The sequence below is a fragment of the Marmota flaviventris genome, chromosome 3 (genome assembly GCF_047511675.1).
Source record: "Marmota flaviventris isolate mMarFla1 chromosome 3, mMarFla1.hap1, whole genome shotgun sequence".
Classification (NCBI taxonomy): Eukaryota; Metazoa; Chordata; class Mammalia; order Rodentia; family Sciuridae; genus Marmota; species Marmota flaviventris.
Genome location: NC_092500.1, coordinates 58,263,430 through 58,289,226, shown reverse-complemented (window position 1 = coordinate 58,289,226; position 25,797 = coordinate 58,263,430). Strand labels below are relative to the sequence as shown.

At 48.0% G+C, this 25,797-nt stretch overlaps 1 protein-coding gene across 1 annotated transcript; it reads right to left on the bottom strand.

Annotated features, from left to right (window-relative positions):
• Position 1: 1 nt before the first annotated feature.
• On the bottom strand, positions 2-24,809 carry Ctdsp2 (CTD small phosphatase 2). The gene is made up of 8 exons (XM_027925862.2): positions 24,224-24,809; positions 10,484-10,632; positions 7,494-7,532; positions 7,014-7,115; positions 6,424-6,480; positions 4,191-4,283; positions 3,866-4,051; positions 2-3,687 (listed from the first exon to the last, which is right to left on the bottom strand). Exons 1-8 carry the CDS (start codon positions 24,285-24,287, stop codon positions 3,562-3,564), a joined length of 816 nt encoding a protein of 271 aa, XP_027781663.1. The 5' UTR covers positions 24,288-24,809; the 3' UTR covers positions 2-3,561.
• Between the last annotated feature and the right edge of the window lie 988 nt (positions 24,810-25,797).

Here is a 25,797-nt window from a genome sequence, read left to right as displayed (position 1 = left end):
GTAGGTTTTTTAAACCTGCTTTTATTAATTAACTGTAAGTAATACAAATATTCCAAAAATATAAACAGACACTTAATGGCGTCCTACATTTCAAGTTTTTGAATACAACAAATTTATCAAATCATGAAGCAAGGTAGTCAGAATCCCATAGCCCAGTCACAGTGGGAAGCAGACTTCCCCTTCAAATGGCATCTTGAAAGGGGAATGTGGCAAACTTAGGGTAATTACAAGCAAAGAAGCTCATGGGCCAAAGAGAAGGGTCTGTTCCAGGAACAGGCCCCACAACATTAAAGGAGGGGGGCAGATGGCTAGACCTTTGACCTCTCCCACAGTTGAATATGCAGATATTTACTGGCATTAAAAAAGAAAAAGGAAAAAGACAAAACTAAGTCCCCATTTCACAAAAAAGGTGACTTAAGGGCCGCAGTGGCTAAATAACCAACTGAAGATCTGAAGGGAAAATAGGCTTACCTTTCTCATACACTTGGCCTGGCAGGAAAACTACATAAACAGCCATTCGTGGGGCTGCCCTACTAATAAGGCCTCCCAATAAGAAAGGGAAAGCAGAATTGCATGGGATCCATTTCCCAGGGAATGACTGCCTTCAGACTCCCATGCTTTAGTATAAAGAAGCTTCTGGGCCACTGTTAAGAGGTGAGTTTACACATTTAAACATACAAAAAAAAAAAAATCTTTGGGAGGCAGGAGAGGGAGCTAAATAGACGGTCCCAAGTTAACTGAAGGCAAATTCACTCAACCTCTCTATTAAGGGACCCATGGGCCTACAGAGTGTCCCCTCTACAATGTGCAGAGTGAAAACCCTTACCTGACCCTTTACCAAACTGGTCCTGTGTCCAAAGCTCCCCCTATAAGAGGGACACGAACATCAGGCTTTTGATTTAGAAGCCCAATCAGAGAGACACACTGTGTCCCTGAAGAGGCACCTTAAAGAACTGAACCTGGCAGGGGGCAGATTCCTGGCATGGCTTGAGTTGGTGCTGACACCAGGCACGGTGGCCTGACTCCCAAATCCAGTTTCGACAGATAGTGGGATGAACTGGCTCCCTTCCAATCTTGCCCTCTTTCAAAAAATGAGTCTTCCTGATTCCTCTGAGGAATTGCAATCACTTGCTCTTAACGCACTGTGAAACTAGAAAGTGGATGGCAATGATGGCTTCAGGCTGGCTCTGGTTCACACCGATGTTCTGTTTAGGTCTGTTCAAGTTGCTTTTCTGGGAAAATAAAGACGGGTAAGTGGAGGTGGCATTTCTGTGGAAGAACTGTGTGTGGGCAAGAAAGTTCTATAAAGCAAGGCTTCATGCAGGACACTCTCCCCAAGCCAGCCTGGGCTTTGGTCATGGGTAATGCTCTAAGCACTCAGCTAAGTCTGAGAGAAAAGGGGGTGGGGAGTGGCACAGCCTCTTCCTCCATGTGGAAAAACAGGAAGATTCAAAGGAGGGCAGAAAAGTTTCTTAAAATTCAATCGGCTTTGAGCCTCTTATTGCTTAAATAAGAAAAGCGTGGCTGGGTCAAATGGCAGAAGACCTGGCCACGGGTTAACCCTCAGGGTAGGGTTTCAGAAAGAGGCCTCTCCAGACACCAGGCAGGAGGCACTGAGGCCAGGGCCTGGATCTGAAGCCACAGCTGGCCTTAAGAGTCCAAGCTTCTACTTTCCATCAGAAGATGGCATTCCTTACTAGCACCTGGAACACTCTTCCCCTTCAGTTGTGCCAGGACCCCACAGGGATCTGGGAATGCTGCTGGGGGAAATGACCACATGAGCTTTGGGGGCTCTGTTCCATTCTGTGATGCTAAAAGACAAAGCCTCACAAACTTGGGACAAGGAGGGACAGTGGCTGCACTGGAATACTGCAAAAAGAAGCTAGCCAGCCAGCTACCACTCAGAACCCTGAGCTGCTACTCCACCACCTGGCTTTCTTCAGATTGGTTAGTTTCTCAGGGTAGAACCAGTGTGGGGAAACTAAAAAGGAAAATAGGATGAGTCCTGAGTGGGCGGTGTCCCTGCACCTGAAGCAATTCACTAATGATTTATGACACCTGCCTCCAGGGAAAACAGAGATGGGGAAAGAAACTCATTCCCACTCCAGGGAGAAGGAGGGAAGAGAGGAGAGAACCCCACCCAGCCCCTGGGGAGGCCATGATTAAGGCAGTGATGCTGAGGTGAGGCCCTTTTGGGGGGCCCCCTGTGCTCCCAATTACAGCAGCACTTCCCCTTTTCTGCCATGGGGAAACTTCCATTTTGTGACCTTGAAAGCATTCATGATTAAGAACCTTTGAAAACAAGAGACACCCAAAGTTCAGGAAGATGACAAACCAAATGATAAGACGACCCTTTCCCCTCAGTCCTGGAGACGCAGGAGTTCTAGGCCCAGGAGAGAAAGATGACAGCTAGGAAAGATGAAGGTTGGAACAGACAAAGCTTGGCATAAGACAGGCCCCAAGAGAGGACAACAGGAAAGAGCACTGCCCAAGCAATGGGAGGGGCTGGGACAGCTTAGAGAGTCCTTCCCAGCTTTTGAAATAGAAGTGCTTTGGCCAGCACCAACGAGAATCCCTGAAGAGCAGACTTAGGAAAGCAGCTCAGCTGATCTACAAAGCCAAGGGGATGCACATTCATGCTTTGGGGGTTTATCTTTCCTGCGCCTCCAGCACTGCCCACATTCACCTCAGGCCCAGAACTGCAGCTTTGCCAGAAACAAACCAGGCCCAACTCTCCATGTTTAGAAAGAGAATTTTAAAATGGCGTCAAGAACGGAAATAAGTTATCTGTCCTCTTCCAGGGCAACGAGAAGACCTCCTTCCCCAGAGGATCAAGACTATGGCTAGGTGGTGAGGAAGGCAAGCCCAGTGCTTGAGCCTTGGGGAGATAGAAAGGGCCCACGGCAGGCAGTCAGTTGGAGGGAAGCAGCTGGTGGGCCACAGGACCTGATGGTCGCGGGGATACTGGTTCTGGAAACAAGTTCTCATCTTCCCAGAAATGGCATCTTTTTGTCTGCAGCAGCTGGTTGGAGAAAGTTTTTAGGAAGGAGTGTGCCTGGGGCATCCAAAGGCAGCCTCTGGCCCTTCCTTTCTCCTTGGCATGGGCCTTACAACACTAAGGGAAGGCCGTGGTTTGGCAATGGAGCCTGTGATAGTCTTCATCCCTGTAAAGCTCAGTGGCTCATATGGTGACAGGAGAAGAGATGAACTAACTTGGGAAGAGTCTTATCTTTCAGCTTCTCCCCCACTGAAACACTGAATTTTCCCAAGGCCACAATTCACCGCAATACACACCTGCATACATACACTCACTCACACTCACCACACTCACACACACTCATCTTGGAAACCCAACTCAGGAAGCAGGTAGCTCTGGATATCGTTGGTCTGATTTGCCCACTGGGCACCTAACCTGCCCTAAAGCTTTCCAATCAATTTTCCCTATTTCCAGGCCCCATTTGGTGAGGTGCCCCAGCTTCCGCTCAGTCTGTCAGGCTGATCAGAAAGGCACAGTGTAGCAAAGTCCCCTACTGGGATGGCCGTTGCTTGGAAGCAGGAAGGCTAAGGGGCCCGTAGTTGCCCAAGGCTGGTGTAGACATCATCTGCTCCACTCAATTCCTCAAAGATTGGGATCAGGTTCAGCAACTCAGTATCTGCCATGTCATCAAACCAGGACTGCACAGGCACCTGGGCAGGAAAAAGGGAATGTCAATCTCCTGGCTACCGCTTCTTCCCTTTCTCACCCTCGATCCCCTGCAGGCTATTGGGTTGACCTGGGATAGTGTGCTCCTTTGGTGAAGGCTTTGGTCCCCCAGCCCACACCCTCTCTCAAGCCCTACTTTGTACGCCTGTCTGGACCACTCACTGCATTCTCTGGGTGGAAGATGTAAGAAGCAGGCGAATTGTCCAGGATCAGAGTTTTCCTCAGGTCCCGCCCCAGGCGGCTGAGGTCCTTGACATAGCAGCCCTGATGGAACACACAGGACTCCCGGAACAGGCGGGCCCGGAACACCCCACACCGGTCTAGCAGGTCAGTCACAGGGTCGGCATACTGGAAGGAGAGGATGCCTTGGTTTAGATGCAGTTATGGTACCCCTATGGTATCCTAAGGACCAGGAAGCAGCTGCTGGACCACACCTGTGGCTGCCACACCTGTTCCTGTTCTTTGCTCCCCTTCTGCCCACAGGTACCTTGGCCAGGCTGGCAGTGAAGAGAACACATTCAAAGAGTTCCCCCATTCGTCTCAGGAACTCATCCACGTAAGGCCTCTTGAGCACATATACCTGAGGAGAAGCAGAGGGGCTTGTTGGAGATGCCCTCTGAGGCAGAAGCTGCATGTGTTGGTCTCCTTTACCATGGATACAGAAAGTAGCAAACAGGTCAACTTCCCATCCCAGTTTCTTAGGCCAGTGGGCTGGAACCTTTTGCTCCAGCCCAGGCTAGCATCATTCCCTCATCAGTATTCTGCTGGTTCAGTGGTCCCAACCTTAACCCAGCTCAGGAAGAAATGCATACACCATGTCCCAGGAGCCATCTCTGATTCCAGCGGTAGACTATCAGCTGCCTCCAGAAACAAGTAATCAAGAATAGGCCTCACGGATGGAAACAGCCTATCCTGGATTACTTGAATCCAGCCACAGCCTCTGTGGGAGCTTTCTGTCGTTGGCTCCAGCAGGACAGTCCATCCAGGTCCCCATCAGGCAAACCTCTGCCTTCACTTGGCTTCTCTGAACTTTTTTCTCCCTGATCACCACAGATACTGTGTCATGCTATAGCACCCTACTGCCCCCTTTTAAACTCACACCTACCAGCCATCGCAAACACCAGTGTCCACCTTTAATGATCTTGCAGGGTGTTTTTTTTTTTAATATTTATTTTTTTAGTTTTTGGTGGACACAATATCTTTATTTTACATTTATGTGGTGCTGAGGATTGAACCCAGTGCCTCCCGCATGCCAGGCGAGCGCTCTACCACCGAGCCACAACCCCAGCCCCAATCTTGCAGATTTTGCTCTAAAAGGTTCTTTGATTACAGTCTGTGTCCTACTGCTTCCTGCTATCAGCCTACATAGGTGCTTCTAGAACTAAATCCTCAAAGTCCTCTTATCCATACCACTCCTTAGCTTAAACAGTGCATACCTACCCTAACTCCCTTCTAGAGCTGATCCAATTTGGCCACCAACTAATTTGGCTCCTTTTAACTCTGCAAGAACCACTCTCTTTCAAGAAGCCACAATTTTATTCCCATTAGTCTGCCAATTTTTCAACCTCCACAGCAAGCCCCTCCCTCTTCCTGGCTTTTTTATCAAGCTTGATCTCTCCTTACCACTCTTTATTTATTTATTTATTTTTTTTTATGTGATACTGAAGATCAAACCCAGGGCATCACACGTGCTAGTGTTCTACCACTGAGCCACAAACTCAACCTAATCTCATCCCTTTTTTATTATTCATGACCTCCTCATTAATCAGGAGGTCACAGTATATATATATATATATGCTTGTTTCAAAGTATGCAAAATCCATGGAGAAAAGAGGAAGGCCTATCTCCATATCCTCAACTAGACTGTAAAGGGTTGCTGGGTTTGAAAGAGCCTCTTAGTTGGGGTGATGCAGAAACCTCCTTCTAATGGAGGTGGGACATGTGACAACCTATGGAAGCCTCAAACCTCCTCTACTGTTTGACCAGGTCATGAAAACAACTATATATAGGCTACCAGGTTCCAATGGCCTCTGATGTGAGGCCAACTGGCAGGCCTTCTGAGCAAGCATAAGGTCTTTCCCTACAAACTTCACATGATCCTCAACCCCATATAGAGCAGGTTATACAAGGCTGGAGCCTAGTTCTATTTAGAGTCATGTGTTCTTTGACAAATGTCTACAGAGCAGTTACTTGGGCAGCATCCAGTATAGGGACCCAAGGGGAGGGAAATAAGACAAGGTTTCCAAGAGATGCCTGGATTGGGGAGGAAGAAATTTACTAGCTCCTCACAGGTGGCATGGTGATATGGGCCTTCCAGGCAGAGAACCACTACTGTTTCCTTGCCTTTATGAGGCAGACACACCAACTATTCAGGAATAGACACAAATGCAATAAATCCCTAAGTGTTGGCCACATGAGAAGTGGTAATTAATAAACAATAGTTACTATACTAAATAATGTAAGTTGTTCTTTCAAATATCCTGGCTACAAAGACAAAAAAGGGTGACAGCTAGGGGCTGAAGGGTTGTTTGTTTGTTTGTTTTTAAGAGGACAAAGACTTGAGTGTCAAAGATACCAATAAAATAGGAGTAGCTAAAATTATAGAAAAGAGATCAATTGATAGAATAAAACCCTGAGTGGGGCAGAGGACCTCAGTTCAGGTGGAGCAGAAGGCAGATTCCCTACTGTCTGGGTTGGGTGTGACCAGGCAGGCAACTTACCTGGTGAGTGGTCCCCTCAATCTCTACAGGCACTATGAAGTCAGCATTATTGATTGGCTGGAAGGTAGAAAAATTAATAATATCAGCATGGTGAAAGAGACAGGAAGCCCCACCATATTCTTGGGACGGGTGGGGAGAAGCAGATCTTGGAAGACTCCAGGAAACTACTGCCAGCCCACAAAGGGTTCCTGCCCCAGTACTGGATGCCACATCCCCTTTGGGTTTTCCCTACTACTCAGTTCCCTCCTCAGCCAAATTTTACCTGAGCTGAGAGTTACATGGCTTCCCTGGGTTAACAAATATCCAGATAATAAATACAGGGGCAAGGCCAGAGCTGATTGAACCATGCTTTTATGTCTCCCCTGTGTGGAGTCCTAGCAGCTATCTGTGCTATGTGGCTGGGGGCAGATCTAGCCTGTTGGCAGTGATTAGGGGGAATAACATCCTTAGATATCTGTGACATCAGAGTGGGCCTGGCCTCTCCCTTCTGCTCACTTCTATCCTCACCTTTAGGCTGCCTCACAGCAATTGTTGTTAGACTCATGGACAGGCCCAAGATGGTATAGGAAGAGCTTTAGATGTCAACTTACCTTAAAGGAGCTATGCACAAGGGTTTCATCTAGGTCAATGACCACACAGATCCTTCCTTGATCTTCCTCTGTCACCTCTGGGAGCAGGCAGGTGCCAGGGATCTAAAACCAGAGCCAGGATGCTGAGATGTACCCACCAGCAAAGCCCAAAAGTTCCCTGTTGCAGAACTGTGGGAAAAGCAGGGCTGTTTGTGGAACTGGAATCACCAACCCAGGACAGGCACCACTTAAAGGCAGAGAACAAAGGAGGTAGAGTTGAGTCCTTGGTTTTAGCCTCCCAGGGGGCCTAGTGTTTGACATTGGAGGTGGCAACTAGGGCTAAAAACTGCAAGAAGAGGATGTGTAGCACCAGCTATCACCCAAACTTAATGGTGGGCTCTCATCAAATATTTAGAATGAATGGTTTCTCAGCATAGGGAATAAGGGCATTGCCCTGCCCACCACTAGCCAGGGATCAGAGGCCTGGCCAGAGTCACATACCTGATAAAACTGGTACTGTAGACACTGAAGCAGATCCGACTAGGGGAGAGAAGAAGGTGGTCAGTGCCAACTCACCCACATCCAAACCACTGCTTCTGCCTCCTAAAGAACCAGTCACATAATAACAGTGCCTTTTTACAAGGATCTTGTCAAGGCCAGAGCTTTCTTTCCACATTAAACCTGATAAAGGATAGAGAAGACAGTGTCCCTGTTCTTGGCTGTCACTGCCTCTCAGCTGACAAAGTAAGAAACAAGGAACTTGAATGGCTGATTCAGAGACATAAAGTTAGAGGCAGAACCAAATCCTGAACTCCTACTGTGGCTGTTTAGCCTCTTGCTTAGTCCTTAAACCCAGCCTCTCTTCGAAAACAGTTTCTATGCCTTCCATGAGGAGACAGGGGGCACATCAGGTGCCACAAAACATCAAATAAGCCACTGTGAAGCAATTATGGGTACCCAAAATGTGAGTGAAAGGAGGTGGAATACAGAGATCAAAAAGATACCCCCTCCCACCTTTTGCTTAATAAAAACATTATGATGTAAAAATTGTTATAACTATTCTTAATGAAAACCTTGAAGAAAAAAATTAAAATCCCAGCATTTACAAAAATCAAGTATTGGCATTTTAGTATGTTTTCTTCAAGTGTGTTTTAGCAGTCTTTTTTCCATAATATTAATACTATATAATTTCACAACCTACTTTTTCATTTAATGTTGCAACTCAATAGTTTTCCATGTTGTGAGACTCTCCAAAAAAAATTAATTGCTTAGTAATACTGTCATGTTGCACTTCATGTAACCATTTCTCGCCATTGGATAATGAAATGATTTTTCACTGATAAACATGTCCTTTAATATGGTTTTGATTTTTTTTTTTTTTTTGGTGCGGGGATCAAACCCAGGGCCTTGTGTATGCAAGGCAAGCTCTCTACCAACTGAGCTATATCCCCAACCCTTTAGTGTGATTTTGAGAGAGAGATAGAACAGCTAGACCTTGGTGTTTCACAGAGGTGCCACTGGCAGAATAATATTTATTGGTCAGGGCTGGCTTCACCTTCAAAATTGTAGATACAATGCTTGTCACTGAGATGCATGCCTGTAATCCAGTGGCTTGGGAGGCTGAGGCAGGAGGATCACGAGTTCAAAGCCAGCCTCAGCAAAAGCAGGTGCTAAGCAACTCAGTGAGACCCTGTCTAACTAGGGATGTGGGGATGTGGCTTAGTGATTGAGTGCCCTTGAGTTCAATCCCCAGTACCCCACCCGACCCCTGCCAAATTGTACACATATCAGAAAGGGTTATTAAGAGCATGGCAGAGCCGTCACTCTTTAATGACAGCACCACCTAGAGGTCGATGAGCTCCAGCTGAAGGACAAGGGGCGGGTAAGTTAAGGAGGCCTATCTACTATGGTTTGTATGAAGCCGACTGCCTACAAGTCGACTGGTAGTAAAGCACCTAGGCAACAACTGGTTATAAGAGCCACTCCCAAGAGTATACCCTTTACAGGAGAGGCAAAGAAACCTCATTGTTACAGGGTGGTAAGGTGGCATTCCATGAAATTAGACATTATCAGAAGTCCACTGAACTTCTGATTTGTAAACTCCCCTTCCTATATCTGATAAAATGCTCAGACTTCAAAACAGATCTGTGCTTCCAGAGTACAACTACTGGTAATTTGCAGGAGGCAAGTGAGGCTTATCTGGTTGGATTTTTTGAAGACACCAATCTGTGTGCTATCCATGCCAAATGTGTGACAATTATGCCAAAAGACATCCAAGTAGCATGCTATATACATGGGGAGTGTGTTTAAGAATCCACTGTGATGTGAAATTTCATTCTCAAAAAAATAAAATAGGGGCTGGGGATGTGGCTCAAGCGGTATCGCGTGCGCCTGGCATGCGTGCGGCCCGGGTTCGATCCTCAGCACCACATACAAACAAAGATGTAGTGTCTGCCAATAACTAAAAAATAAATATTAAAAAAAATTCTCTCTCTCCCCTCTCTTATTAAAAAATTTAAAAAATAGTATTTTTTTCACCTTCTTCCTGTAATAGAAACCCCCATCTCCCACCCCCACCCGCAATGGGGTCAAAAAGCACCCACATATATGATTGCAAGTGGAGAAATGGGGAACAGAAATCAAGTATTGGCAGTTTTTCCATTTTCATTTGTGTGAATTTTTAACATAGGAATGTAAAAGATTAAATCAAGTCAAAATGTTCCAGTGAATAAGTTTCAGTAGCTCAACATTATAACAATTATAAATAAACCTGTTAGATTTTTTTCTGGGCAATGCTAGCATTTGGATTATTTTAAAACAAGTAAGATGCTAATTGATGGCAACTAAATGTTGTATCATTTTTATCATAAAGAAGATTCCATTCATTTTCTATGCTTTTCTAAGTGAGTGGTCCTACATGCAAATACATTTCTAATATTGTATGTCTTCTGTGCCGTTCCTCTAAGTTGTTATTAAAATACACTAAACTATTTTAAAAAAACACAACAGTAACCAAAAAAAGAGCATGGCAGAATTTCAATTCCTTTGTTCCCTGCAAATCAGGTAAAACTTGGAAGGCAGCTTTGCATAGTAGAAAACAACAAACATGGGCTTTACAGTCAGAGAGATCTGAGTTTGAATTCTGGCATTACCACTGATTAGCTATAAACTCTTCTGGCACTGCATACCCTCTAGGTCTCAGTTTCTGTATTTTCAAAGTAGGAATCCCATGAATTCTCCAGAGTTGCTGTGTGGATCACAGGAGACAATATATGCAAAGCACCTTGCAGGGGCCCTCGGAAACCAAAGGGGCATCTGGATGGCTCATGACACAAACAGGAAGTAAGAGCAAGGAGATGGAAAGAGGGGGAGTCTCTGAATCAGAGATCTTTGTAAACTCAGGCAAGGCTACTTTGTCCACTTGCTGTGGTCTACAGGAGTCTCCACTAGCAGACCCTGCTTTACTTCATCACACCACCCTATCTAGCTACCTTGGCAATGGTGTTGGCTTCCTCCTTGTATGCAGCAAGCTCAGTTGAGGAGCTTGACTGGCCAACATGCTGGGCACGAAAACAACAGAAAAGGGCGTTGAAGATGCTACGTCCTCGAGGCTTCTTAGGAGAAGACTTGGAGACCAGGCCTAAAGAAGAAAGAATGACAGAGGCATCAGCTATACAACATAGTCTTTACCTGCATCCCTTCCAGTCTGTATGCCCTACCAAGGCACACAGTATATGCCTGCTGAACAACCACATAGAGTTAACAGTGGAACATGCATATTTTTATTTCATCATTTTCTTTATTTTTTTCTTCCTACCATTTTCTCTTTAAAGCAGAAATGGCAGGAAACCTGTTTAGTTTGGACAACAGGAGACCCTGAGCTGCAGAAGATTTGTTATTCATTCTATGGGCAGCAGTGGAGGTGGAGGGAGATAAGCCAGGTATAGAGCCTAGATGTTCTGTTGCTCTGGTGACAACACACGAAGGTGCCCTCAAATTTAATTCTCGAAGATATAAATCCTCCCTGGCTAACAGCAGGTCCCAGCAGTACCATCTTAGATAAGGAAGTAACCTAGTTCCCTTTGAGTTAGTGGAGCTGCATTCAGTTCAGTGTCATCTTCCCTAGATGCTGGGTACACGGCAGCAGAACTGAGTCCAATTTGCATAAAAACTCCAGACTAGAAACTCCAGAGTAGAAACTCACAAATGGCCAGAGCCCCAAGGAAGAAGGTACATTTTTTTTTGTTTACACTCTTATCTCTGTCCAACATTACAGACACTTTTTAAAAAATATATATTTTTTAATTGTAGTTGGACATAATACCTTTATTTATTTTTTATGTGGTGCTGAAGATCGAATCTAGGGCCTCACATGTGCTAAGCAAGTACTCCACCCCTGAATCACAACCCCAGCCCCACAGACACATTTTTTTTTTAATGCTCCCTCCCTTCAGAGATAAGGACCCTATTAGTAAAACATAGGTGGATTAAGCCCATGGGACAAGTGCACCCAACCCCTAGTCCTAGGGTGAGGCCTTTGCTTCTAGACTGCAGCTGCTTAGCCCTACTTTGGCAATTTGGGCTTTGGAAATAAGGCTTGGCAAAGCAGTCCCAGAAAGGCAAAGCAGAGACATTTTAAAAGATATGGCATTATAGGATTGACCAGAATTGGACTTCAAAATATCTTTTGCAAGTTCATTTTTCTTTAGATGAATTGTTCAGACAACTATTGTGCAACATTGGGGAGACACAATGGGTTCTGTGGTCAGGAGGTGGCGCTGCACAACCACTCTCAGAATGGTCCCCACCACAGGTCTCTCCCAGAGCCTGAGTGGAGACTGGCCTAAGAAATTAAGCCCAAGCCATTCCAGTTTAAACAGAGGGCAAATGCCTATAAGTCTTTGTGGGGGAAAGAAAAGCAAAGAGAATACACCAGTGAGGTTTCCATGTATTATTCCTTGGGAAGGTAATGTGGTGGAGGCCACTCAGGAGACACCTGGAGCTCCTGCAGCACAGTTCAGTCCTCAGAGCCCTCACTGAGGTAGTCCTTGCACACATGGGTAATGGGAGAGCCAGTGACCCTGGAGAGGATGAGAGAAAACCAAACTTTCCAGGACCAAGGGGAGGAAGTGGTCCTTATGTAACAGTCAAGGTAAATCAACACCACTCAAAAGACAACAGATTCAGCTCCAACTCAAGAGAAAGGCAGATACTTTCCACAGGTGCAGCCCAGGCCTCTCCAGTTGGGTCCAGAGGTCTCTCCTTCCCCTTCCCTGGTTAAGCCAGAGCCCTTGACACTAGTAATACCACTGGGAACCTTTTAGAAAACGACAGTCTTTCTAGCAATTAGCCCCAAAGCCTAGCTGTCATGCTTAAGCTCCTGGCCCTGAAAAACCAAGATTTTGGTCCGGGGGCAGGGGGAGGGGTTAGGGCTAGTAAGGATTTTTTTTATAAAGATGTGCTGGAGAATTCTTCAAAACTCCTCTGATTCAGAGACCAAATTCAGAGCAGAGCCCAGTACTTACAGACATGTGAGATTCCTTGGACCCCACCCCCATACACACATTATTCTTATAAATCTATGTAGAAATCAGAGGGAAAGGGCAGCTTCCCCACCTGCCTGTTGGCCCACATTAAACTCCAAGTCCAGGAACTCAGGCAGACACCAACACAAAGCTCCAAGACCAAAGCTGAGCGGTTGCTTTTTCCTTTGGTTTATGGTTTCTTCATGCAGAACCACAATTGAAGGCTTAACCCGGCACGTAGCCTTTCTTAAGAGGCCACACAGCCTGGGTCTTTCCTGAAGAGAGGCTGTCAGGAATGCACTCAGCATCTTAGTGACAGACACTGTGAAGACTGAGTAATCCTGAGAGGCAGCAGGGTGAAAGGGCCAGCTGGCTGGGGCCATGCAGAGGCTTCGCCTGTGCCCGCTGCGGGAGGCCCAACAGGCACAAGTGCCTTGGTCTTATACAGGGAGCTTGGATTCTGTGGAGAATGAGGGTCTTCTCAAAAATACAATATGACTGGGAGCCCCTGTGCCTCAGAGATCACAAATGTTCTGACCCTGGGGGCAGGCGCTCAAAGCAGAATACCCCAGGCCCACAACAGCAAGGTCAATACTCCCATCGTCCCTCACTCCCCCTCTGCTGTGGGCCTCTCTCCCCTCCTTTCTCCAGGCTGTCTGTCCTCCTTACCTTTACAAAAACCACTCCTGAGAATTCATCCAGGCCTGCTTCAGCCTCCCACAATATGGGCTGCCTCCCCATAGGGCCTGCAAGAGCCTCAGCCCAGTACATTTGTGAGTCTCTGACCTCTATGTAGCAGGTGTGCAAAAACTTTTTGATTGGCTGTGTGAATAACTCAGGGGTCTCTGTCAAGTCTACAGAGCTAGGACTTGGGAAACCTACTAGTTTGCAATAGCCCCAAAGAGCTGGAAACAAAAACGCCTTGAGCAAAGCGGCACTGAAGGAGCTGAGTACCTAAGTCAAACTGCTGGGTTTTTCTGGGCCTCAGTCACGTTAACTGAGCACTCATGATGTGCCAGGCCTCTGCTGGACACCTGATATCACTACAAGTTCATTTAGAGGCACTAATGCCCCAATTTACAGAAGGAAAGCTGAAGCACTGACAGGTTAAGTAACCAGCTCAAGGTCATGAAGTGGTCTAACAGCAGAGCCAGGATTTGAAATCATAAATGTAGCTAAGACTCTTAACCATTACCCTGTAGGGCCTTTGACAGTTCCAAGACCATTGTGTACATTTACTCATGCAACAATTGGGAAATTTGGGAGCACTCTCAAGATCTTTTCTTGGGAACTTTTGCTCTATTCCTCTCTAGGATGGGCTGGGTTGGTGAAAAATCAGTTTGAGGTCCAGTCCCCTACTTTCTTGCATTCTCTTGGGCAGCCCATCAAAGGAACAGGGATAATGGTACAAGGCTCTGGGATTCCACTCCAAGGGAATCCATTCCCATCCCTTTTCTGTACCTGCTTTGACCAGCAAATACTGAGGTGGGGATGTGGGAAGGTGGAACCAGGAGCTTTGGCCCAAGACCCACTTTGTTCAATGGGTTTGGAACCACTCACCCACAGAGTGGGATCTGAAAGTTGTGTCAAAGAGCCTTTCAATGGCTCCTTTCAGCCAACACTCAGCATTGTATCTCTGACATCTAGGTGCATGCAGGCCACTCACTCCCTAACCTCTCTGTATGATGAGGAGAGGCACCAGCCTCTCTACCCAGAAGGGAAACATTGGACACAAGGATTTACAGGCCTGAAGGGGTTTTATTCCATATGGCTTTCCCAATGAGGGAAGGCAGGATCCAGTGGGTATCATGAAACTCCAGTCAGCTGTTCTCCCTCCTTCATCTCCCTGTTGCTACCCTCTTTGTGGACATTCAGTCCTTCTCCTGCCCAGCTGATAATGTGCATCTGTTCTCACTGCTCCAAATATCTGGTTTAGGGCTAGATGTCTAAAAGGAGCATCACCGACTTGATGAAGGAGCCACCTCTGATGCAAGAAGAAAGTGGGCACTGTTGCTGAAGACATGGAAACCAAGCCACAAGCTTACTGCTGGAGCCTCCCTACGGAGGCAGGATGTGGAAAACAGGGGGATGCAAGAGTTCTCCCTCTACTCTGATGACTGCCTGGGCTGAGGTCCAGGCTCTGCCAGTTACTAACTCAACCATACAGCCTCTTGGAGCCAAGTTTCCTCATCCATAAACTGGGATAACAGCAAGAACCTCACTCAGGACTGAAAGGATAAACAAAACAAGAGTGAGGCACTGTGCAAACTCTAAGACCAAATGCTATGTTTGGTTTAATTATTATCTAATTGGCAACATCCTGCGCCTCATTCATGGATCACTAATGGGTGACATCATGGGTCTTATTTCAGGGGACCAGCGACAGTGAACTAGGAGCCCTCCCAATCCATTGTGAGGTTGAAGCCCAAGAATACAAGATGAGGGAGAACACTTGGAAACACTCATTATGAGCAGGTTTCAAAAAGTCAAAACAATTTCTATACGTTCTCCCAAATCCACCACAATTTGTGTCCCAGTATATAAGCCCCTGACTAGTACTCCACGAATGAGAGGAAAGGCTGTCCCATTTATTGTGAACACTGCTCTCTCCCTATATATCCCCTTCATTGCTTCAAGAAGCACCAGATAAGAACACTACTGATCTCTGCCTCAAAGAAGAATGTGTGTGGTGCACCAGTACATGCGCGTGCGTGCACACATAAACACACACACAGATGAATACCAGCCTTAATAGGACAACACTATTTTTAACCTTCTTTTGAAGGTCAGGTCCAAGTCCACATATCACTGTTGCCAACAACACAGCCTGGTATCCCAGCAAAGGAACTCCTCACAGGAAATCCACTCAGGACTGGGCAGAAGGAAACCTCTCAAGCTATACTGGATTTTAGCAAGCCCATTCACATCCAAGTATACTTTCTTGGTTTATCCCCCTGAAGTATTTCCTTCCCCACTACTTCCCATCCCTCCACAGTGAAAGGTTTAGTCTGGCTATTGCTATAAAATGGCCTCTCTGAGGGGCCTCTCTCCTTAGCTATTGGAGGAAGTATTTGGAGCATTTCCGGCCCTTCTTGGCCAGCTGCCTGGGCCCTGCGGCCAAGACACATCTGATTGGGGCTCCCCATGGAGAGGAGTCCTCCCAAGTTCTTGGCAAAGGACATCTGTGCCTTGGCTAAAGGCAGGAGCTAAAGTGCCAGGTGGATGGAAGGGCTTCTTAGACCAGCAGGTGAGTGGGCAGAGGGACAAAAGATGGTAGGTATAGTCATCCCACACAGAGAAAAGCCTGGAAACAACAGGGAAGATGGATGACCTCTTTCCCCCAAGCACTCTTCAGCTAACAGGCAAGCAGGGCCTCACCCAACTCAGGACTAGCTCCCAAAGTTCTAAAAAAGTAGCTGTGACCGACTGCATGGACTTTTTTTCTTTTTCTTTCTTTCTTTCTTTCTTTTTTTTTTTAAAGCAGTTTAAGCTATATTGTTTGGTTCTTACCAGCACATTCTACACTAGTGCCTTCCCTGCAGTCAGCATTTGGGATAGACCTGCTCCCTGAATGTCTCCTTTCTAAGAAAGGACTTCTTTGAGACCTGGATCCTTAATGCTATCTGTGGAATGAGGCTGGGGTCACAGGTCACATGCTACCATGCCTCTTGTCTTTTTCCTGTACCCTTTAGCAATCTGGTCTCTGATCTTCTTTAGGGACCTTCTCTCAAAGATTTAGTTTTGGGAGGAGGGGACCCTGGCAACTTCTAAAGCATGATCAACATATTCTGTTGATTTCAGAATTGGCTCAAAATGATTTACTGGCAAAACAGTCTCTTGGGCAGCTTCAACATTCTTTGAAAATGTACTGGTGTAGAGTCCCCAGAAAGTAGGGGACCCTCAACAGAGGAGGAATTTTCTCACAGATATGTCAACAGCAGGCTCAGCCTTCTAGCTCCGATTCAGAGGAGTCCTAAGGAATGTTCTAAGATGTCACCCAAGAAAACTTTAAGGGCTGGTAGGGTGGGCATGGTGGTGTATGCCTGTAATTCCAGCTACGTGGAAGGCTGAGGCAGGAGGATCCCAATCAAGGTGAGCCTGGGCAACTCAGTGAGGCCTTATTTCAAAATCTAAAAAAGGGTGGGAGATGTAGTTCTCACAGAGGGGGAGAAGGGGGTGAGAAAAAAAGAAAACTCCAAGGGTTAGATCTTACCTCTGCCTCTGAGGACACCCCAGCCCACGCAGCACCAGCTAGAGCAGGGGCAATATTGTAAGGGATTAGAATCAGCCATCTTGAGCCTGTCTTCTCCTGAGGAGGTGCTAAGCAGGTTCCTGGGGACTAACAGAAACCTGTTACACAGGGCACAACAAACACCCTTATGGTGGCTGTTTCAATTCCTGCCTTGACTCTCTGCCCCTGACTCTTGGAATGCTTTAGTCAAAAACCAAGAAGAAACCAGTGCCTCTTTCTCCTCCAGCTATACACCTACTCTAGGTTGCATGATGGTGAGATGGAAAGAGAACAGACACAGACAAGTAAGGGAACCCTCTGACTGGTGAACAAAACAGTGGCTCTGTGGGCGCCGCTCAGAAGTAGGGCACTTGACTAGCAAGTGTGACATCCATCCCCACCCAGCACCGAAACACACACAAAACAAACAAAAAACCCCTCAGCTCTGCCATGCATAAGCAATGTAGCCAGGGCCTCAGTTTCTTTATCTGTAAAATGAAGATGCCTGTATCTCAGAGCATGAGAGTTACAGGAACTCAGGGAGTGTCCTGGCACTAATAAAAATCTTCCTCCTCAGTGTCAGCTGCTAGTATTAACAGCAAAGCACTTTCATGCTCTTATCTCAATTTCAATCTCAAAATGTTCACACTTAAAGGGACCATAGAGATTTTTTCTAGCTCATTTCAGAGGTCATGCAGAAGTAGTGACAGGACCAAGTGTGGGAAATGAGCCTCCACCAAAATAATTTTCTCTCTCTCCTTCTCTCTCATGCACACAGACACTGAGATTGGCCAACAAATTCCTTCTTCATGTGGTAGGCCTCTGTAGGACTAAGAGGAGTGTGCCATGCTAGGAGTGTGCCAAGGAAGCATCTACCTCCATGGACACTCACCTGCTCCTCCCAACAATCCTCAGCTTCACCTAGGTCTAGACAACCAGTAAAGCTGTGTCCACTTGAGAGAGCACTGAGCTGGAAGTCCGGAAACCTGGCTTATGCCCCAGTGTGGCTTCTAAGCTGCTCTAGGGTTGTTCCTGCACAGGCCAATGGGGAGAGGTCTCCCCTACCTGGTCCTTTATAAGGTGGCTTCAGATCACCTGGGGTGTGAAGTCAAGGGCACTTCAAAAAGTGGAATGCCAATATAAATGAAAGGCTTATGGGGCTGGTTAAGGTTGGACTCCTTAGTGAAGAGTCTGGGTGACTGCAGGGTTGTGTCCTCAGGCAAAGGTCTTCCCTTCATCTGTCAAGTAATTGCTACCTCATAAGGTTGTTACGAGGATTAAGTGAGGTACTAGATACAAAATTCTAGAAAATTCAGTGTCTTGCCCATGGTAAATACTCTATAAATATTGGTTGTGACCATTACTGGGTAAGTAAGGATCATTATACTATCTATTCACTCAGAAAACTTTAGGACTCTCTTTGAGGAACACAGGATCTTTAACAAACAGTAAAACTCAGCCCCCAAGGGGAATCTTCCTCCTCAGGGTTGAACAGGCAGTTGGAGCTACTGCTGTGCTTACCTGGCTCTTCTCCGAGGACACCTGTCAGAATCACAGGGAGCATTTGGAACACATGCATGCCTGGCCCACCTGTCATGCTCTGATGATTCAGTAAGTCTCAGGTGGGGGTCAGTAATTTTAGCAAGTGTCACAAGAGTCTCTGATGTATGTCCCTGGATAAGTGTCAGTGTCTAAAAGTTGCCAAGGGTCTTCAACCAGCCCTTCCAGGACTGGAACATGATTCAGCTGAAGTCCTGTTGGCCCCTCTCCACCATATCTGAGGGCTTAGAGTATCTTCAGGTCTCAAAGAACCCATGTCCAGGGTCTGGTTTGCCTTTCTAGGGTCGCTTGTTCTATTCCATACACAAATCAAAAGATCTGAGCCCGCTCTCCCTGCAGGTCCCTGTTGCTGTGGGAAGGACCCCACCCTATTCTGCTATGGAAACAGAAGAGCTGGCTTACACTGTCCCTTCCCATAAGCTTGTGTTATGCAATTTATGACTCTCCATAAGTCTGCTTGGTATTTCACTGGGGTTGGGACCATGTCTGTTCCCTGGAAACAGGGCAGGTGGGAAAGAGAAAATTTGAGAGGATGGAAGAGCTATGTCAAGAGAAAGAAGAGAGTCAAGTGTGGTAGGCCTCTGTAGGACTAAGAGGAGTGTGCATACCTGTAATGCCAGTCACTTGGGAGGTTGAGGCAGGAGGATCACAAGTTAGAGACTGTTTCAAAAAAAATTTTAAAGGGTCTAGGGATGTAGCTCAGTGGTAGAGTGCCCTGGGTTCAATCTCCAGTAGAGAGAAAGAGGGGGGGGGGGGGGAGGAAGATACAGATTAAGAGCAAAGCCTGTTTGGGGGGTGGGAGAGGGGATGGGCTTAAGAGCTCCTGGGAGAGAAAGGAAACATCAGCTAACCAATAAAACAAGACATGCATACCTCCAGCCCAGAGGGAGACTGTGGTGCCCACTAGAATACTCATTGTGCAGTAACAGATCCTGGTGCAGGCACATCCAGACCTTAAGGGTTAGGCACTTTGCTGACAAAGAAACTGCATTTTAGTTGATTTCTGGTCCAGAGAGGCTTCCAGTTCTAAGAAATCTACTAGTTCTTTCATAAGATTTGCATGTTAACATGCTCATCTGTGTCCCAATTGGGAACTATCCCCCACTTCAGAAGAGGGAAAGAATTATGTCAGAGCCACACCCCATATTTACCCACCCCCCACAAGTGAATTAATTTCCAAGCTTCCCAGATCTGGCCAGGCTGAGACAGAATGAAAAGCAATTTAATGCTACTTTGTGCTCTCTCAATGTTCTACCTCCAAACCAAGGCTGCGAAGGCATAGTTTAAGAATATCTATTTCTCTTCAAAACCTGTTTCTTTTCCCATCTTGTTATTAAGATTCCTTAAAATAATCTGAATTTCTCAGAGCTCATTAACTCTCAAAGCAAATGCAAACTGTAAGAGAATGTGGCACATTGTCCTCTTGAGTATTGTTATAGCCATCTTTGGGAGGTCCCACAACTGCCATGAAGGTTTAGTTAAGACTTCAGAGACTTATATGAGGCATATTACTCCCTGGCCTCCTCCCAGATGCCCAGGCACCAGACAGAATGGCTGAAGCTCCAAGGTATAAGTGCTACTCAAGGCACGTGCAGATAAAATCCCATTCCGAGTCACAGTGGTATAAAGAAGGGGTCTGTGCAGGAAGGCTATGTGTAAGCCTTAGAGGTTGATTCTTCCAGAAGGCCCAAACCCCCCTGTTTGACTGCTGTTCAACCTATGTGTCCTTGGAATGGAAGGAGAATAGTGTGGCAGTCTAGCTACATTAAAAAAAGGGCATTAACATTTATTAATCATTTACTAAGTGCTGGCATTATAGAAAGGTAGATATTATTATTCCTATTTTACAGATAAGTTGCTTGGAATACTAAAGTAATTTGTCAAATCTCACTGTGAATAGGTAGAACAGTATTTGAACCCAGGCCTGAACCAACTGGGACAATTATTCCCAATAACAGTGAACATTTTTTTAATTGCCTCTGCACATTACCTTGATACCATTTTGCCCAATCCAAGACTCAAACTTCCCAAGGTGTAAATAAGAAACAATTACCCAAAAGCTAGGAGGAAGAGAGTTGAGGAAGAAAAGTGAAGAGAATCTGTGTACACACACACACACACAATGCCTGTATATTTGTATATTGTCTTTCCCATATTTAAGAGCATTTCTATTAATTCTCCACAGAGAGGTTGGGAACATGGATTCCACCTGGGCTAGGAATGTGACTTCTATAGTATGTACCATTTTAACAAATCCACACTAAAGTATTTGGGAGGTCCACAAAAAAGAAACAACCACTTCATTTTTTTTTTTTTTTTTTTAACTTTTCTCAAGTTGTCTCTAGCTCAGAGGGAGGAGACAGGAATACCACCACCTCTGCCAACCCCCTGAGGAATTTTTCACAGAAATTCCCAAGTCCTGCTCAGTGACTCTAAATTACCTGGGAAGCTCCTGCTTTGAATATTGAGCATTTACAAACTTATAAACTTTGTTGCTGAGTTAGGAACACTCTCCTAACTCAGCAGACACAAGCTGAAATAGCCACAAAGGCCCCACCAAAGTGGAGAAAAAGCTCCAAAGGAGAAACAGGGGTAAGCCTCAGTGGCCTCTGGTCTTTAGAAAAGACCAAGGCTGGACTGGAGAGAGGAGAAAGCATAAGCATACACCCTGGCCCTGCAGCTCAGCCAAGGAGCACCCCACCCACAGAGCCAGCTGAGGAAGAAGGGCCAGCAAGACTTCTTTTTCGGCTTTCCAAATTAAGGGCTTAGCTACCTCTATAGCAAAAGGTGTTTGGACAGTTTCTTGAGTGAATAAGGTAGAATTTCTCCCTTCTGTGGAGAAAGCAGGAGCTAGAAAACACTTGCTGCCATCTAATTTTTAGGGATGTCAGAGAGTCTGAGAGGAAGTCTTACCATTATCTATCAGAACATGCCTAGTTTCACATGTGAGAATCCAAAGGTTCATCATCCCTCCCTGGGAAGGGGCATCATCAGGTCTCTCCCACAAGAAAGTATCTCTGACTCCACCCCCCTCCCTAGGGCTGCAGGTCACCGAGCTGGGGAAGAGGCTGCCTACCTTTTATTTCACACTGGTAGGTCACAGCATGGGCCCCAATCCCTTGGCTTTTCCCCATCAAAGCACAAAACCTACAGCACAACCTCCCAGTAAGGGGGTGACACACTCCTATGGGGCTGCAATAAGTGGCCATTCTTGCCAAACTGATATTAACTTTTCTCTTTTATTTTTGATGTTACACACAATCCTGTCCTTGCTGTACCAGGAAGCCATTTCATCCATCTGTCTGGGAAGATGATCCAATTTTGGTGCTTTTATCATCGAAGCTTTCAGCAACTTTGTTCTACTTCCCCTACTGTAATTACTTTTGAATCATCAACACACCCAGACAGCCTTAAAGCTCAGAGAGGAGAATGCTAAAAATGAAGGGGGAAAAAAACTGCAATGGAAAACAACTTCACTAAAAAGCTACTCAAGCTAAGAGCAATTTGTTTCTTTCCAGAAATTTACTTAATAAACTGCCTCACACTCCTTCTAAGCAGGGCTTGGGGATGGGATATGGGGGAGAGGGAGGAGGGTAGGAACTCTTCAAGGAGCTAATTAAAACATTTGCCCCCTCAGCCTAGTTTTGGTTTTAAGATGCAGTACTGTTTGTAAATGATGTGGGACTCAAAAAAGTTGGCTTGGTGGTTTCTGGGTGCCCAAGCAGTTCAGAAAAGAGGTATGCCTTCTCTGGAATGCAGTCAAATTTCATTGGGAGGGGAGGGTGAGACCCATTGTTGGCTTCAGAATTCAGATTCTTCCAGGGATAAGTCTGAAGGACAAACCACACACACACAAAGAAAACAAATACGTAACTCTAAGAAAATCCAACCAACACCAGCAACTTGACACTGTCAAGGAGCCAGCTGCTTTGCTTTCTGCTGTTATCTGGCCTGCCACTTGCCCTGGTGGATGAAACTTCCAGCTCTGCTTTGTAAGATCCCACTTCACAGTTCAGCTTTCCCTCCTCTTGGTGTGGCCCCACCATCCAGGGCGCGCAGGAGAGAAGGATCAAGGAGGAAGCACAGGGTTGTTCTTCCTGGCTTCTCACCACAGCCCCATTTTGTATCCTTCCACATCCAGCTTTCTTCACTGCTGGCTAGTGCTTAGGGTCCTTTCCTGGGGACGAAGCTGGGGAGAGTGGGAAGAGTCTGGCAGTGAATTATAAACACAGGAAGCCTCCCCTTGTAGGCTCAGCACAGCAGAGCAGCCAGCAGAAATGGTGAATTTGCTGTCTGGGTCACACAGCCAGATCTGTGATACATCCAGGAGAGCAGGGATCCTGGCAACGCCAAGGTCAGGGAGGCAGGGGCCTTCTTGGGGTTGGGGATCCGAGTAGGCAAGGCTCCGTTCTTTCTCGGGATAGGCTTATTTAAAGGGCCAGAGAGGCGAGAAGCAAACAGTGCCCCTCCCCCTCCACTAAGGGAATTCCAAGAGGCTGACACACCATCCCAGCTGCTCTGCCTTTAGGCAAGTTGGGGGGAGCTCCATGGGAACACGAACCCCGAGAATAGGTGAACTGCTGATAACCATTGCCAAACAGGGATGTGGAGCGACACCACCAAGGCCCTGCAGCTGGCTGCCCACCAGCCTCTAGGCCTCATTTTAGCACGGGTCCTTCATGCCCTGTTGGAGGGGGGTTGGAGGGCAGGAATGCTCCGATCAGGTCCCTAGAGCGTGCTCTCTCCTCATTCTCAGGGCCAGGTGGCCCCAGTCCTTGGAGTTCTCCAGAAAAAGGCGACACTAATTCTTACTCCCCACGGAAATTCTGCCCATTATTTTGGACACATTCCTCGAGGCCAGAACAACATGGGGGGAAGGGGAGAGTTTCAGGACTCTCAATGTGACCAAACAGCTAGTCCATCCTCGCGTCCCAACCCTCACCTCGCCCCCGCAAAAGGCGGACGAGGCCTCACTCTGCTCGCGTCCCCAAGCCCACCCCCCAAAATCCCCCTTGCTTCTCCACTTGACCCTCAGGAAGGCAAAGGTAGAGAGCCCACAGAGAACTCGCACTTTTTCGCTGCGCGATTCAGAAACACGCCGGGTCTGATGCCATCCGGCGAATTATGTAACCAGGGACACCGCTCCCGGGCTAAACAAACGCGGCTCTGTGTGTGCAGCGGCGGCCCCGGGGGAGCGCACCGGGGCAGGGAGGGGCTTCGGCCGGGCCTCGGGTCGGGCTTGTTTGCTCAGCAAAACCGGAGGGGGCAGCCGTGCAAGAGCCCTGGGCCACCTTGGTCCAGGGCCCGGCGCGAGCCGTGAGCTGGCTAAGTCTGGTCCACCAGGGCCCGGGCCCCTCCCCCATCACGGCCGCCCCCGCCTCCAGACGGTGAACTTGGTCCCAAGTCCCACCGGACGCAGTCAACGCCTGCTGTCCGAGCGACCTAAAGCTTGGGGGACCTGGAAAGTGATGAACTAGAGTGCCAGCTCCATTCCAGCTTGGGACCCCTCTATCCCTCCTCACCCTTTCCTTTGGTGCTGGGGCAGCTGCGCGCAGCGCTGCAGGAAAGTGACTACCCGCCCCCCTCCTCCGCCTCAACTCTGGAGGGGGCGGACGTGGTGGGCTAGAGCTTGGAGCTCTACCTCTCCGTCTCTGCCCCAGGGGGAGGGCTGCAGGACGCGGTGACAGCTGCGCGATGACACCCCTCCCCCTTGGGTGCGGGGAGCTCGGGCCCTGCGTGGCCCCCACCCGGTATGAGTGCGGACCAGGACGCGGGGGCAGATGAACCCGGGTGTCAGGTTGGAATCACCCGTCCTGAGCCCCAAGAGGTCAGGGGCCGAGACGCGGATTCCGGGATGTGCTAGCCCCCTCCCCGCCCGGGGGCGACTCAAAGTTTTGGGAAGTTGCTACCCCTACCTTGCTTGGTGAGCACCAGGGCGTCTTCCCTCCGCGCCTGGGTGATGATGGAGCCGTGTTCCATCTAACAATTCCGCGGGCCCGGGCTGGCTGGGCGGGAGGACCGGCGGGCGCGCAGGCTGGGCAGGGCTGGGGGGCCTGGGCGGGGGCCCGCTCCGGCTCCCGAGACTCCGACTCCCACAGCTGTTCACATCCCCCCTCTCGTTTCCTCCCCGGGCCGGGAAGGGAGGAGGCCTGTACCGAGGGCGGGCGGCCCGGGCAGTGGCTCCCCCGGGTGCCCCCGGCCCCGATCCCCCGGTGGCAGCTCCGGGCTCCTCAGTTTGGGTCCAACATGGAGAATCCGGAGCGAAAACAAGAGGAGGAAATGGGACACGGGGCGGTTTCCAGGCTCCCCCCTCCCCTCCGTACTCCAGATAAACAACCCGCGGCTGCAGCGCCCACCCCCGCGCGACTCCCGGATCTTGACCCGGTCTCTCCACGGCCTGCCGGCGCTTCCCACTCCAGGCCAGAGCCCTAGGCCCGGGGACCCTCCACCTGTAAGCGGCCTGGACTGCAGACGGTCCGGAGCTTTGCTATTTTGTTACCGAAAAAGCGAATCCCCGAGGGGGGTGGGGTGGCGGGCGGGCAGGCTGGCGGGGGAGACTTGAAACCGCTCCGGCGTTCCGATTGGTCCTCTCGGAGAAAAGGGGCGTGGCCCCTCTTTACTATGCGGTGCGAAGACCCAACAACATTCCAATCGCTACGGCCACGCCCCCGGGCCACTCCCCCCTCTCCCGGCAGCGGCCTCCCAGTCTCCTCGGCCACACCCCCTTGCCAACTACTTAAAAGGCCACTCCAAAGCTCACGTTTCCCTGCTAGGTGCTGGGGTGTTGTTGTCACTGCTGTTCTCTCAAGAAGAAGAAGGGCTAGACGAGAAGCCTAACCTGGGATGGCTATGGTGGCAGAGGTCTGGAGCAGTTAACCTACTTCCTGCTTAGCCCTGCTTAGTACCCACTGATTCACACAAAAGAGTACAACCATCAAATTCCGAAAGGGATGGGGAGCAGGTGAGGACCTAGTACTCTAGAGTGTCATAGCTGGAACTGGCCTTAGGACTGTGTGACCTCCACATTTAAAATGAGACCTGAAGTGCAGGGCTTTACTCAGCCATTCACTTATTCCTATTCAGGCACCCCATCCTCCCAATCTATTCCCCTTCCCAATTGCCTTATCCTCAGCTGAATAGAGGTCTCTTAAAGGAGGAGCTTCAACCCTGTGGGCTCAGGCTGCCCAATCTCCTTGCTTTTCAGACCCCAGGATACCCTCCTAGGGCACTCTCTTGGACTTTAAACTCTCAGGAGATCCTTGCCTAAGATTGTAGCAAGGGATTTCCATTGGTCTCCAAGAGGTGGTAGCTCCAAAAAGGCAGGTTTCAGCTCAATATCAGGTCTTTTTCAGTTACCTACATCTCTCCACAGGTGACATGGACTGTCTTGGAAGGAAGGGAGCTAGCTGTTCAAGGTGGGCAAGTCTGGGATAGAGTAAGCTTACAATGAGTGACTTCTGACCTACTTCAAGCCCTAATGTGCCTAATT